This window comes from Phacochoerus africanus, chromosome 2 (assembly GCF_016906955.1).
Source record: "Phacochoerus africanus isolate WHEZ1 chromosome 2, ROS_Pafr_v1, whole genome shotgun sequence".
NCBI classification, from domain to species: Eukaryota; Metazoa; Chordata; class Mammalia; order Artiodactyla; family Suidae; genus Phacochoerus; species Phacochoerus africanus.
In genome coordinates, this window is record NC_062545.1 from 113,422,987 (window position 1) to 113,437,840 (window position 14,854).

General features: G+C 41.9%; 1 protein-coding gene across 2 annotated transcripts in view; it reads left to right on the forward strand.

The window, feature by feature from the left end:
* The window catches only part of RORA (RAR related orphan receptor A), a 358,291-nt gene that overhangs the window by 246,239 nt on the left and 97,198 nt on the right, over window positions 1-14,854 (forward strand). The window contains exon 1 of one of the 2 annotated variants that reach the window (XM_047766202.1): window positions 10,365-10,514. The exons of the other annotated variant lie outside the window; for it this stretch is intronic. Coding sequence (XP_047622158.1) covers window positions 10,484-10,514 — 31 coding nt within the window. The 5' untranslated portion in view covers window positions 10,365-10,483. Of the gene's footprint in view, window positions 1-10,364; window positions 10,515-14,854 lie in introns of those variants that run through there. 2 annotated transcript variants of the gene reach the window in all.

The window sequence follows — 14,854 nt, forward strand, 5'->3', positions numbered from 1 at the left end:
CAGTATATTTCAAATAAGATGTCTTTAAATAAAACACACAAAAATAAGGTCGTTGATCAGTTGACAAAAATGTGAGCACGGACTCACAAGAACCTAACCCTGTATTTCTCCAAGGAAAAAATGATTCAATATGCACTAATCCAGTGATCCCAGGGACTTTATACAACATAACATACCTCAAATAACAGTAATCAATGACAGATAAGTATCTGACAATGCCAAGTGCTGATGAGGATATGGAGCAACTAGAACTCTCATATGTTGCTAATATGAATGCAAAAATGGCATAACTACTCTGAAAAAACTGTTTGGCATTTCTTATAGTTAAACTTGTATAGCCCACATAGTCTAAAAGTCCCATTACTAGATATTTACCCAAGTAAAATTAAAACTTATGTTCACAGGAAAACCTGTACATGAATGTCCATAGCCGCTTTATTTGTGATTGCTAAGAAATGGAATCAACCTAAATGTCCTTCAATGAGGAAGTGAATAATCTATGGAATGGAATACTACTCAACTAGAGAAAGTAGCAAATTATTGATTTGCTCATGGGGTGTATCTGAAATGCATTATTTTAAGTGAAGAAACCAAAGTCAAAAGGCTACATTAATACAGTTTTCCATTTGAATGGTTTTCTTTAAAAGCAAAACTATAGGAATGGAAAACAAATCTATGGTCGCCAGGGTCTGGAGACGTGGAATAAGTTGGCAACAGAGAGGCACAAAAGAACTTGGGAGGAAAAGAAGATTCATTTCTTCCATATCTTGATTGTGTTGGTCATTGTGAAATTAAATACCTTTGTCAAAACTCAAAGAATTGTACTCTAAAAAAGAGTGAGTTTTACTATATGTAAATTCTGTTTCAATGAGAAATGTTAAAAACTGGGATCTGAAGGGTACATCAAAATACAGTTCTTCTAGCTTGCCACAGGAACATCGGAAAATACTATTAAAATATGTTTTACCATAATTCTAGTTGCTCAAATACTGTTTGTGTAAAATAAACACTATATAGTAACTTATGTTACACTATGAATTGAGCAGTGGATACTATAAAACGTATTTTATTTTCTGTTTTGTAATGCATGAATTTAATGTGGTTCTTACTGGTTTCCAGGAAACAGTTTCTTACTGGTTTTTTGACAAGTGGTGAAATCTGCAAACTATACTGTAATTCTAATATATGCGTTATTCATAAGAGAACAAAACTTTCATTTGACTGAAATCACCCAGTGAAATGGCATATTGACCCTGGCATAATAGAAAATACAAGACAACAGAAAAAGTATGAAATCACTTGTCATGCTTATATATGATTATTTAATGATAAACAACTGTCAGACATGGACAGTCTAGCTGTTCATGTCCTTGGAAGCAGAAAGACCTACCATGTGGCTTCTTCATCTTCCAATTGTGATAGGTCCTTTTAAAAATTTTTCCTTGTTTACAATGGAAACATTATTTCTGCCACATTATCTCTGTTATATTTTAAGGAGCAAGGATGTAGCAAAATTAAAAAAATACTTTATACTTAAGACGTGTTGTTGAAACATCTTGAGGCTATATATGTACTATGTCACTGTACAAATAATGAGGCCACGCATGAGGATAATCGCTTAAATGTGGACAATGATTTATTCAAAGTGCATTGAAAATTGAGTATCTCTGCTGAAGATTATTAGACTATTGAAGCCATTTGGTGGGTAATTAAAATAGGTGAAGGAGATGCTGTATTATATGACATGTTACAAAACTATTTATGAAAAGAGCAGCAGTGATAAAATTTGGAAAATAAAAACTGTAACTCTCTCTATCTTATACTTTTCCTGTAGAATAGCGAGAAGTACAAAATTACTATTTTAGTGTTTCTAACAGTTTTGTTATTTTGTGTGGAGTCCTTTAGAAATGCCAGCTTTGGCTTTTGTAAGTTTTTAGTTTCCTTCCATTCTGCTGCCAATATTCAGAATTGCTTAATTATTCCAAAAGAGGAAAGAAATCCCCTCAAGAGTTAATTTAATGTGTAGCAAGTGTTTCTTAAATGGACAAATGACAACATTGTTTTCAAACAGGATAATTACAACCATGTACAATATGTTTCTTCATTAGTAAGTAATTAAATAATTTACTAAATTGTGCAATAATTCATAATGACACATGCTAACCCTGCTCATTTACGAGAGTTAGGGATAAAAGAATTTCTTGCATACATGCCTAAATTTTATTAGGATAGTCAATTTTGATTCCTAAGGAAGTCAGCTTGCCTTTTTCAAAATACTGAGTAGTGCTCAATTCAAGGGAAATTCAGAAAAGGTTTGAGAGTCCTAACGTTGCACACCATAGATTCATTTCAGGTGCATTTTTCTTATGGTTCCTTGTGGATATAAGTTACTTAATTTCTCTGTGCACCAGTTTCCTCATCTATAAAAAGAGAGTTTTGAATTAATTAAATGTTAAAAAGTACCTGCCACAGAGCAAGTTCCAAGGAATTGTTAACCAGTAGACAAGGTAAAGGCAAGAACAGCAGCACTGTGACATAATTATTGGAAAGCCATTTTGATTTCAGAAATGCATCTTTGGGGACACAAGGATACAAGCATCTAATGTGAATTTTGGAGCCTCTGCATGGAGTGTCTAATTTCACCTACTTCCGTCTTACAAAATGTAGGACTAGTTTTTGTTTGTTTGCTTTTTAGGGCTGCACCCATGGCATATGGAGGTTCCCAGGCTAGGGGTCGAATCGGAGCTACAGCTGCTGGCCTACACCACAGCCACAGCAACACCAGATCTGAGCCACATCTGCAACATATACCACAGCTCATGGCAATGCCGGATCCTTAACCCAATGAGTGGAGGCCAGGGATTGAACCCACAACCTCATGGTTCCTAGTCGGATTCATTTCCACTGTGCCACGATGGGAGCAACAGTTTTTTGTGGTTTTTGTTTGTTTGTTTATTTGTTTGTTTTTTAATTCAAGAGAAAAGTATTGATTTTTTAAAATGTGACACTAACATATTTAGAAGAATTTAATGGTTTATTATTATTATTATTATTATTATTATTATTACAACAGAAAAACACATCTAAGTCTGTTCTTGTTTCAGTACTCATAGCATACTTCCCCAGTGTAGGACTGGACATAGATAATAAGTGGAAGTTCCCGTTGTGGCTCAGCGGTAACGAATCTGATTCGTATCTATAAAGATGTGGGTTTGATCCCTGGCCTCATTCAGTGGGTTAAGGATACAGAATTTATGTGAGCTGCAGTGTAGGTCACAGACCTGGCTCAGATCTGGTGTTGCTGTGGCTGTGGTGTAGGCTGGCAGCTGCAGCTCCAATTTGACCCCTAACTTGGGAACTTCCATGTGCCACAGGTGCAGCCCTAAAAATAAATAAATAAATAAAAGGACAAAAATAAACAGTGTACTTCTGAGGGTGGACAACAGGCTTCTGTCAGCCCAGTGAATCCCATCCTATGAGCTGGAGCTTAAATGTGAGCATCAAACCCACTATTGACATGTGGCACAACTGTCTGAAATGTCAATAGTTATAAAATGAGTATTTCATAATGCAGAATAATTGATTACTCTGCTTGACTGAACAGAAACATATTTTCTCTGCGAAAGCAAAATAATGCCGGCGTTTGCTCCTGGAACGCTCCTAGCAGCTAGACTCAGATTTCCCAGTGAAGCCCACGTTACACTGCAGTCCTTGATCATGTGTGACAAAAACAGGGAAAATCATCTGTAACTGCTTATCTCCATTATTTGAAAATATATTTTAAGATAGTTCTTAAAAAATAAAATATGGCCTATATACGAGGCATCTGTATTAAGTCTTGGATAATTTTCAGAACTGAAATGGAAGAGATACAAAATCAAATAACATTCACTTTATCTTGTTCCTCCTAAAATGCTCTGCTTAGCTTTTCGCTCTGATGAAATAACACCCATTTCCAGTTTTATTCTTCCTTGGTGTGCTGTGATGTGGAACTCTTTTGCTCTATGTGTTTTATTAAGTGTAATTTAACTTTATGACTATCAAACCAACTATTAATCCTTACAATAAGACTATGAAATAGGAAAGCTGCAAAGAGATGTATTTTCTAAAGCACAGTTCCCTTCTGCTGCCCTCATTTTTTTTTTCCAAAACTCATTCTGTGAATGTGTATAGTTTGTAAAGCTCTGTGCTTGGCACTTTGATGGAAAGCAAAAGAATAACTACAACCTGCATTTTGAGCTTTCTCCCCTCCTTTTCTATATGTACTTCATGTTACTCTAAGTCATCACTACCAGTTGTTCCTTAAGTAAAAAATGCATTTTCTGTCTCTGTCCTTTTACCAGTGTTCTGCCCTCCTTCTAGATGCCCCTTATCCATTTTTCTAGCCACTGAGATTAAATTTGTCCTTCCAGGTCTAGTTCAAGTGGTACCTCCTCCACCAAGTCCTTCTGCTCTTACAGTTTAAGATCAACCCTGCACAAAGTAACCTCTCTTACTCTTGGCTTACCTAGCACCTTATTTCTAGAGCACTTAGAGTAGGTGTCACACATTCTGCCTTACATTGGAAGCATTGCATTCATCTTCCTGCTACTTTGCAAGCCCCTTGAGGGAAGGTCTGACATCTTAATCTCTTTCCTTTCCTATCCGCCTCCCCGCACAATGTAATGCACAAAAGATGTTTATCATTGTTCATTGGATGGGAACTTGCATTCTTCTAGGAAATAAGACATTTAAAAGCTTGCAATGTTATAGAAATAATAAAACATAAAAAAGAAGCCCCTTAGGCCAAGGGGTAATTTAATTTTTCTTCAGCTTTGTATTCCCAGTGCATAGCAGGTACACAAAAAATATTATAAACACACACACATTTAAAAATTGTAGAAAGCTTATCAAAAGTGCATAGTGATAATCATTTCAACACTTATTTATTAAGGTCAATAATCTTTGTCAGGCACAGGGTCCATGCATAAAACAATATGGAAGTGGTGATGGTGTTTCCACTGGTAAACCCTCTAAGACATAATCACTCCATGTCCTTTCTTTAAATTGTTTCATTTAATTTTCCCAGTGTCCCTACAAGGCTCTGTTATCCTTATTTCACGTATGAGGAAACACAGGTTTGCTCAAGATCACTCAGCTAGTAAGTGGGATGAAGGTTGGGTCTGAGCCCAGTTTTGTTGAATGCCGGAGCTCCTGGTACCATTGCTTGGACTTCAGAAACAAGCAAGGCTCCTTGGAGAATGACATGGCCATGTGCAGCAGAGAGAAAGGGATGACAGTGCTTCTGAGAAGGTTTTTCTGAGAGAAGGGGATGGGACATGATCTTGAAAGTACTCATGGGATGTTTGACTTGCAGGAGCCCTTTGACGTCTGTTCCCATTCCTTCATTTTACAGACCAGGGACCTGAGAAGGGAAGTGACTTGTCCAAGGGGACACAGAAAGCTAGTGTGAAATTTGAACCCAGGGCTCCAGGTACTGAGTTCACCACTATTACTCATATTCCTTAAAAAAAAAATATTTCCTGAATGGCCTATTCCACTGCCAGCTGTAAGAATTGGGTGAGGACATCTCATGGGAACACCGTGGATGGCACTTCCTCTGGCCACTGATGTGTCTCTCCTTCCCTGCCTTCTTGGCAGGTATGTGTGTAGTGAGGCACCTGCCACCTACCTGTTGTGTGGAGGTTGCTCTGGTCTGAACCTTTATCCTTTCCCTCATTGTGGTGGTTACAAAACATATGCCAGTTCTTGAATTTCCTAATAGATGTGTGAAATAGATGGTTCCAGAAATCTCAGAATCCCTTCACCATTGTCTCAATTCAGCCAGATCTTTCTTCTCCAACATCCCATTATACTAACAGCCACACTCATGATTTGCAGCCATCTCTCAAGTGGGAGCAGTGAAGCATTGTGCAGATGTCTTTTCAATGGGCAGCCCAACACCACCTTTCTTTAGGAAAGTTCAGACTGACTCAGGGAACTGACTTCTGTATCAGGTTAGGGAGCTTCTCAAGATCAGATCTCCTGTCTTGTTCTTGTTTGATTCTCTGGCATAGAGCCAGGCACGTAAGAAGTATTCAGTAAATGTGGATGAAAATGTGAGTGTCTATGTATGTATATGAGTGTGCGTAAAACTGAAGATGTCTCTTGCCATCAAAATACCATTTGTTTCCCTGTATTTTGTGGGTATATATCCATACATATGTGTGCATTCCAATCTGACATCTACATTGCTTTAGATCATGAATAAAACAGACAGATTATAGCAATATTTTCATCCCCTCCCCCTTAACACTCATAAATAGGAGGATCCCTCCATCACCTTGCTGTCCAGGTCTTACCAGTATTATTCTATTTAATTTTCTCTATGAGATGCTGGCTCCTTCCAGACTCAAAATTAAGCAAGATTGTGATCTGCTGTAGATGAGTTTGTGCCTCCTCTGTAACTTCTCAAGTAGTCTTGCTTAGCACTCTCTAAATCTGGTCTTGTTTGGTCTGGAGCAGACTGGGTCTCCTGGCTTAATGTCAGCCCAAATGGCCCAACTCCTACAGATGACGATGCCATGAAGGCTAAGGATTCATCTGAATCAAGCTGCCTAGGACCATATTAACCTTTCACTGATCCCTTTCTTATTCAGCTAGAAAGAAGTTAATTGAATTAGCAAGCTGCCACACACTGGAGAGAGAGAATCAGGGCCTGGACAAGACAGAACCTCAGAGCCAAAACGTTCTCTCTCACATGCATCAGGCAACTTTGAAAGCATCTTTGTACCAGGAGCCACTGGTGGATTCTGGATGACTTTGTCAGCCCATCCTTTTGCCATTCTCCCCCATAGTGCTCCATGGGGGATTAGTTGTGGTAAACCATGAGATCAGATTCTATTTGGTAGAACACAAAATATACTTTCATAAAGTATCATCTCTTTTTAAAATTTTGTTGTTGTTGTTGTTGTTATTGTTGTTGTTGTTATTATTATTATTATTATTATTTGGCTGCCCCGTGGCATATGGAGTTCCCTGGCCAGGGATCAGATCCAAGCTGCACTGGTGACCTAAGCCACAGCCGCAGCAATGCCGGATTCTTAACCCACTGTGCTGGCTGGAGATAAAACCTATGTCCCAGTGCTCCCAAGACTCTGCTGGTCCTGTGGGCCACAGTGGGAACTCCAAGTATCATCTCTGAAATCATCTCTTTATGTAACCTCTGAAAATGGGAAGCCTGGCACCAATTTACTGATTTACCTACAGAAATCCAGCAGGTTTTTCTCATAGGCATTTTGGAACAACCTAACATCAGTAATGTCCCTCTGCTTCCTTGCTAAGTGACAGGTCCAATGCGAAACCCAGTTCATAAGGGATAATGTAGTGGGACAGGACTCTAGAGGACTCCAAGTTGAATTGCATGTGTTTTAAGTATGCATGATGCCTTCTTTTTCTGAATTTAGTCAACAGAAACATTTGCGTTGAGAATTCATGTATGATATAATCCCATTCATTGTAAAGAATCCCCATCCTGTTTAATTATCTTCATGTAAGCAAAATACTTTATTTTTTTCAGAACATTTGGTGAAAATTTTTTTTCATATGGAAAGGGTATTGATTAATGCTGGTTTTCCCCCATAGTAGGTACTCCATGAGCATGTGTTTAATGGAATCCAAATAATTATTCCTGCATTTTAATATATAGCTGGTACTGGTAAAAGTTTGCTCTGAAATTTGCATCTTTTATGGCTCTTTTTTGGTAGTATCAAAGGGAAATATGGATCCTTTCATTCCTGACTGATTTACTTGGCTTCTGTAAAAAAATTGTATTTCAGAAGGTTTTTTTAAAAAAAACAACTTATTTTCACTTTCAAAGTTTCACAAGAGCTTTGTGCTAATATTAAGAACGATAATATACCCTGGGTTAAAAGCGGGGTTAAAAATTAAAAAATACATTTAATAGAGGCATGTATTACAAATAACATCTAGCCATACAGGAAGGTTAAGACAATATCTAAAATTCTGTTGCTCATTAATTGTAGGGTGAGAATGAAATACATTTCTAAAGGGCAAGGTCAATATTACATTATCCTGGAAATGTCTGTTGAACAAATGTGTAAATATTTCAAATAAGTATTATGAAATTATATTTCTGCTGGGGACATATCTATAGGATGAATGATTCTACCCCTTGTAATTGCAGGAGCACATGTCATGGTATATGTCATTCCCGATTACCGATTTCATTTGAAATGGTCTGGAAAGAAATACTGATTACTAGTAATGTAAGACTATTTACCTTGGAGTCAGATGTTTGACAGGCAGGCTGGAGCTAATGGATTTGGTCATTTTCAAAGTGTTCTTTTCTAAAGCAGGATGCTGTTTTAAAGTACTCCTGAATTTTCAGAGTTCTATAACTGGATTCATTTGCAGTTAAGCATGGAAGAACATGCCTATGAGCATTCAGACTAATATTCTTCCATCTTTTAACGGTACAAAGGAAAGAAAATTGTACCCAGGACTTATCAACAGGACAGCTTGGCCTTACCCTACCTCGTTAAAGTCATTAAGACAGAGGAAATCACAAACCACATATGAAGGATAGTGTCAGTGTCAGTGTCACTGAGGGGCGTTACCTCACTGAAAGATGCAGTTGCATCATAGGAACGTGGTGTGATTTAATTTCATAATTGTAAACATCATAGTGGGTATGGTTTGTTTGTTTGAAACCTTTGTCCACTTCGCTATGGCTGGACAGCAGAGTTAACATGGGTAGGTCTTGGCTTCACACTTTTATGATTTCTTCTTTTTGTGGTTTTATTTGGAAAAAAATCTAAAGAAAAAAAACTGTTAGGATGACTTTTGCTGAAATCAAACTTTTATAAAGCTACAGCTTGATTTAAGGTACAATGATTTTTTTTTTTTTTGATCTTCTAAATTAAAGAGCTTGTAAATTTTGCCTTGAATGGGGAGTGGAGGGGTGGGAGTGAATGGATCCTAGTTTTTCCAGCGCTGTTTGTCTGCATGTGTTTTACATTACGGCCCAACTCAGAGGAAAGGACAAATCAGTAATATGGGGAAAAAAATATTAGGACTTTCCTTGTTTAATTTACTATGAATGCAACAACTAGTAACTATCTAATATTTTAAGTTGTAAATGGAAACACAGACCATCAGAAAAGGAAGCAGAATTGAAATTGTGTGAAGGAACCCAAGGAATTGTGTGTAGGTAGCAAACTTGGCTTTTGATCATTTTTTCTGCTCTGCTCAACACTGGTAGACAAGGCTGATGATATTTTTAAAAACGCATATTCTGAGTATGTAGCATCTGAAATTCATAGTAAAGAGATTCATCTGATAATATCATGATTTAAGTTTCCATAGGGCCAGTAAAGAGGATTAAACGTCAAAGTTAGAAGGAATTAAATCTTAGTTGCCAGTTGAAATGCACAAAGTTGACCATTAGAGGTTGTTTGTTTCCTATTCAAAGTACCACAACATCTCATTTTTAAGGCGTGAAGACGAGAATCTTTTCCATTTGTAGATGGGTTCTTGAAGAGAATGATACATATGGAAGAGCTTAGGAAATTAGTGGACTGAATTGACTGGTGACTGGAGTTCATTTAGGTGATTCACACAGAGTTTTCTATTTTCCCTCCAGGTATCAGTGGTTCTGGGGGAAGGAAGAGGTGTAAACCAGGACCTTAGGTGTTGGTTGGTGAGGAATACCAACATCTGGGTGGGAGGAGTTCCCCTTTCCCAGGCCGAGGCTCTCAGGAAAGACAGAGGAGGCACTTACTCCCCTCCCGGGACTGTCCGAAGTTTCATTCTCTACGACCCTGGAGGGGGCTCTAAGTTAGGAACAGAGACAGGCTATCCGAGAAATGGAAAGTGAGGGTCACTACAGCGCCCCCCGCCCCGCCACCGAACAAACCCCTTCTTTTCCGCAAGAGTTGGCGTGTTTATCACCCCCAGGAGGGGTTGGGGGTCCGGGAAGAGAGCGGGGAAGTAGCGTCGGGTCGCTCCCTTCTTGCCCAAAGGGTCGGGGGAGAAAGTAGACGTGCGACCTGCGGGGCGCTGCGCGCTGAAGGCGCCCGGGCGGCCACGGGTGCCCAGGGAGGCGAAAAGAAGGCTGTGAGGGTGGGTGGTGCCCAGGCGCGGGCCGGGGGCGTGGGAGGGCAGCGTCTGCCAGGGTGCGCCCAGGAGCCGCAGCCGCTCACCTGCCCGCGGGGGCGGGGCGCGGCGCTGGGGCGCGCCCGCCTCCCGGCACCCGCCGCCCGCCTCCCGCCCGGGGAGGAAGCGGAGGGGCGCGGTGTAAACAGAGCGGCGGCCGTGATGTCAGCCGGTCACATGGAGCCTCTTATGGCTCGGGATGGCTCTCGGCGGGCGGGCAGCTGCGGCAGCTGCTGCTGTGGCTCGGGCGGCGGCGGCGCGGCGGCGGCAGAGGGGGCTCCGGGGTCGGACCATCGGCTCTCCCTGCGCTCTCCGCACCGCGGCTTAAATGATGTATTTTGTGATCGCAGCGATGAAAGGTGAGCCTGGGCGCCCCGCTGGGGCCGGGTGGGCTGACTGCTCCGGGGGGCGGGGAGGCGGGCGCGCAGGGGGAGGGGTGGGCGCGCCTGCCCAAGCGCACGTACTGCCCGGGGCTGGGCGCCGGAGCCCCGCCAGGGCTTCTGGGGCCCCCGCAGCGGCGCCCCCTGAGCCCAGCTGCGGGATCTGTCTGCCTCAAGTAGGGGGCAAAGGTGCAGGGTCTGGACTCCCCTCTTCTGCTCTCTCCGGCTCCTGTCAGTCGCCCGGGTCAGCCTGGCACCCGGCGAGGCTCCCGGAAGAAAGTTTGCCGGGAGTCGTCGCGCTTCTGGCAGGGAAGGGAGGGTCTGAGAAGCTCGGAGGAAGCCGGGGACGCCCGCGACCAGTCCCCAGGGCCCGCAGCCCGGACCGCTCCGGCCTACGTAGAAGGCGCCTCGGCCCTTCCGGGCCGAGCGTGCGCGCAGGCGGGCGCGGTGTCATCCCTGGGGACTGGTCAGCGCCCCGGGCCTCGCGCCCTCCCCCCTCGGCGGCCCAGCGGCTCCGAGCGCCCGTGCGGCCGCCGGCGGGGGAAGTGCGGCGGGTCCGCGTTGCGTGCCGCGCCGGCCACTTCCGAAAGCGCCCGGGCCCGGGCCGAGCGAGACGGGTTTCTGGAGCGTGCCAAGACTCCCTCGGTGGCCGCCCGCCGCCGCAGCGCACCCATACTTGATACTTTGGGTTGCGGATGGATGTGGGGAGGCAACTTCTCTGCCCACAGGATTCTCGGGCAGTGGTGGCGGTTAGACCGCGGCGAGGGCAGGCGGGCGCTGACTAGTCCCGGCCAAGCCTCCTCACCCGGCCTTCTGCCCTTATCAGAAGTCCTTAGCCAGGCTGGTGGCAGGATAGCAGGGGGGACTGGTTGGAAAGAGGCCCGGCTTCAGGTCCTCCCAGGTGAGGAGGAAAGAAACCATGGCAAGTCAGGGAAGTTTCTAATGGGAAAGCCAAAGTTTGGAGGTGTGCAGGAAGTCGCCTGCGCGGCCCGGAGAAGCCGAGACACGCAAACAGCCCGGGAGAAACTCAGCCCGCCGCCCGTTTGTGCGCCAGCAGGTTCCTCCGGGTAGTTAATCTGCCCGAGCGGCTTCGCAGACCCGGCCCCTGGGAGTGGGAATTTAGAGCCCCATCTGTTTGCGATGGACAGGGCTCCCATAAAGCGCAGCATTTTTGCAGACCTGAACTGTCCTGCGGTTTCTGCCCATCCGTGCGGGCGCGGGGTGCTCGTTAAACGTTTGCTCGGCAGAGGTTTTGTTGCAATCCTGGATGAAGGACACCAGTTCGGTATTTGCGCTGGGTTTACTTTCGGATCACCGAGCTTTGCCATTCTTCACTAGAGATTGGGTGGCATCTCTTTTATTAATTATTAACAGGCAGAAACGTACTGGACGCTAAGATGAGCTGCTTGAGATAAAATCTTTCTATACGACGTGCCCACATCAAATTTTTGTCTTTTCCCCTGTGGCTTGTGGGAAATGGAATTTAATCGTTTTTAGAATCTGCAGCCGATAAAGGGGAGGAGACCTCCCTGTGATCCACGTTCTTAAGTACTGAACATTTTTTTCCTTTCCAAAATGATTTTAAGATTTCCCTACGGACTTCTAATGTACAAATATATGCTCCTCCCCTCCCCCTCAAAAAAAAACTTTTATGCTGTTTGCCGCGGTTCGTTAATCCTGTAAGAGGAAAAAGACTCAGCCTTTGTAGTTAAGACGTTCTCTTCCATTTTTTTTTTCTTTCAGGTGTGAAGTAGATTTGGAGTGGTGTCAGTGCTAGTCCTTATCTATTTTTATTTAGTATAATTGGTGTCGATTGGGGAATTCACTATTTCCCCAACGAATTGCAACCACCCAACAACCAATAAGGAAAGTGCGTTTTAAGATTTTAACTTAATTTTGATGATTCTAAGTACATAGGCTTTTGCTTTTGTAGTTCTAATACAAAGTGAAGTTCAATGCTATCCCTTAGTGATATAATCATGGGACTCACACCACCATATCCCCCCCCCCCCCAAGCTCAAGTCCACACATTTGTCTTGGAGTGACCTCTGGCTGCCAGAAGGTAATAGATTCATAGTATTGTGCTTTGAGAAAAGTAGTTCGGTAGTACTGGCAATACAGTTTTTCTATAAGCTCAGCTGCCAGCGAGAAAGAACGAGAGATAGAATGCATCTAAACAATTAGAATATTTCATTCCCAATATCATAACATCCTGTGTCTTAATGGGATTATCTTGCTTTGGTGTGTATTAAAACTGAAGACATAGTTTATGGGAAAATGAGGAATGCTGTAAATGTTTCCATTTCAGATTTAAGGGGGCAGGGGGAGAAACTGGCCCTGAATCATATTAAATACTTCCCTTCTGCCTCTCAGTTTTAATAGTAAAATTGGTTCCATGTGTATGAGAGTTTGTATTATTAGATTTTTTCATACAAAACAGAAACACTTTACAATATAGCTTTTTGGTATGTGTATGCATGTGGCCGGGGGAGGAGAGAACAAGCCACCATAAAAGAGAAACGTTCTCTTTGTTGGCAGATTTACTTATGTTTTTTAAACATCATTAAATCAGGCCTTTTGAACTCACCAAAGAAGAAAATCCTTCCTCTGTGTTAGTTGTCAAATAAGTTTAGGCTTAAAAGTGGGTTCACGCTTAGAAGTAATAAATCTTCATCTGAGCAAATCTAGTCTCATCCTGCAGTTTTGTTTTTGTTTAATTAACAACAGAATTCCAATACCATTTGGATGGCTTCTTGGGCAAAGGGAGAGAGCCAGCGATAACATTTATAATCAGGGGAGCACTTGTTCTGCTCATCATAAAAGTGCTTTGGCCAAATGTCAGGCGGCAGCCAGTGCTGAAAGGAAATGCGAGCGCTTCATCAGTTTCGGTAGATTATACACCGCTTTGCTTCAAGAGTGCTCAGCCTGTGTTCCTGTAAATGGAGTTAAGAGAGTGAAGGGAGGCTTAAGGGGAATGTCTGTCCTGGAATAGATTCTTCCCCCAGCACAATTCACCTGCAAATAACAAGGCACAGTGCCACTTTGAAAATACTGTGTATGTGGGTGATTAAATGTATTTCCAGCTCTAATAAATGTGATGTTATAGTTTTGAACATGTGGCATTTCTCTTTACCAAATGAAATTTGACTTTTACCACTCCTCTCATTTGAAGCACTCTGTCAGTGGTATCCCTTAGCTGGGATTTTTGTTCCATTTTTGTTACCTTAGATGGGTAGAATTGGGAGAGGGTGACGACTGGATCGTCGAAAAGGAAAACCCAAATGGCTGTTCCAGCAAGCAGAGTACTTATCAGGCAAGGAGAGGTCAGTTCTTTTAAAGACAAAGAGGATCTCTGAATCTGCTGTCCACAGTGGGAGGGGGGACCTCAGACCCTCTATGAATTAGAGAATATTTTAGAAGCATCATCTTCATGAGCGGCTTCTTGATTTTATATATTTCGATCACGTCATTTGAAATGCAAAGCAATATCATACTCAAGTAAACCACTTTGCCCTCGATTTGAATTGAATACCATAACATTTCTTTAATGCCGCTCAGTTATAATACAATTTCTAAATAAATTTGGTCCTCTAAATATATTAAATATACTGATTGAATATATATTATATGCATATATAATAAATACATAACATATTTAAATGTATATGTGATTTAAAACTTAGAGTTTTTTAATATCTAGTAGATACATTAGTAAATATATTGATGGTTCTCACTAGACTCCTTTTTCTACTACTTTTCCCTCCAAGCCAAGTGAATCACAATAAAATGGATGAGATCAGCAAGCAGATAATTACAAAGCACCTACAATAGCACCCAGCCATTTGGTAATTTACTCTGTAGCACCTAGGAAAATAATATTTACAAATGAACATTTACTGGGAGAAAAAGTTCCTGATGGGTGGATAGGTACTTAGATAGATAGCTAGATCTGCAGAAGTAGAGTAGTCGAATTTTCTTAAAATTCTCTTAAATTATTTTAGTAATCAAGAGAGCCCCAGGAGTCAAACAAATCTACAAAACATAGAAATGTTTTATGCACAGATTCTAAATATTCATGGTGTTTATTAATAAGAAATCAAAGCTGTTTTAACCTGTCTATTTCATATTTATTAAGTATAAAAACCATAATTAGATGCCCAGAGTTAGCACCTACTCTGTATTTATGTTTCTCAGCTTCTAAAATATAATAATTTGGAGAGGTCCACCAGTGACAACACAGGTGTGAATTCACATTTGATTTTATCTCTAAGACCACCTTTGGCCTTTTGAAGAATTATTTACTAGTTCTCTCTCGCCCC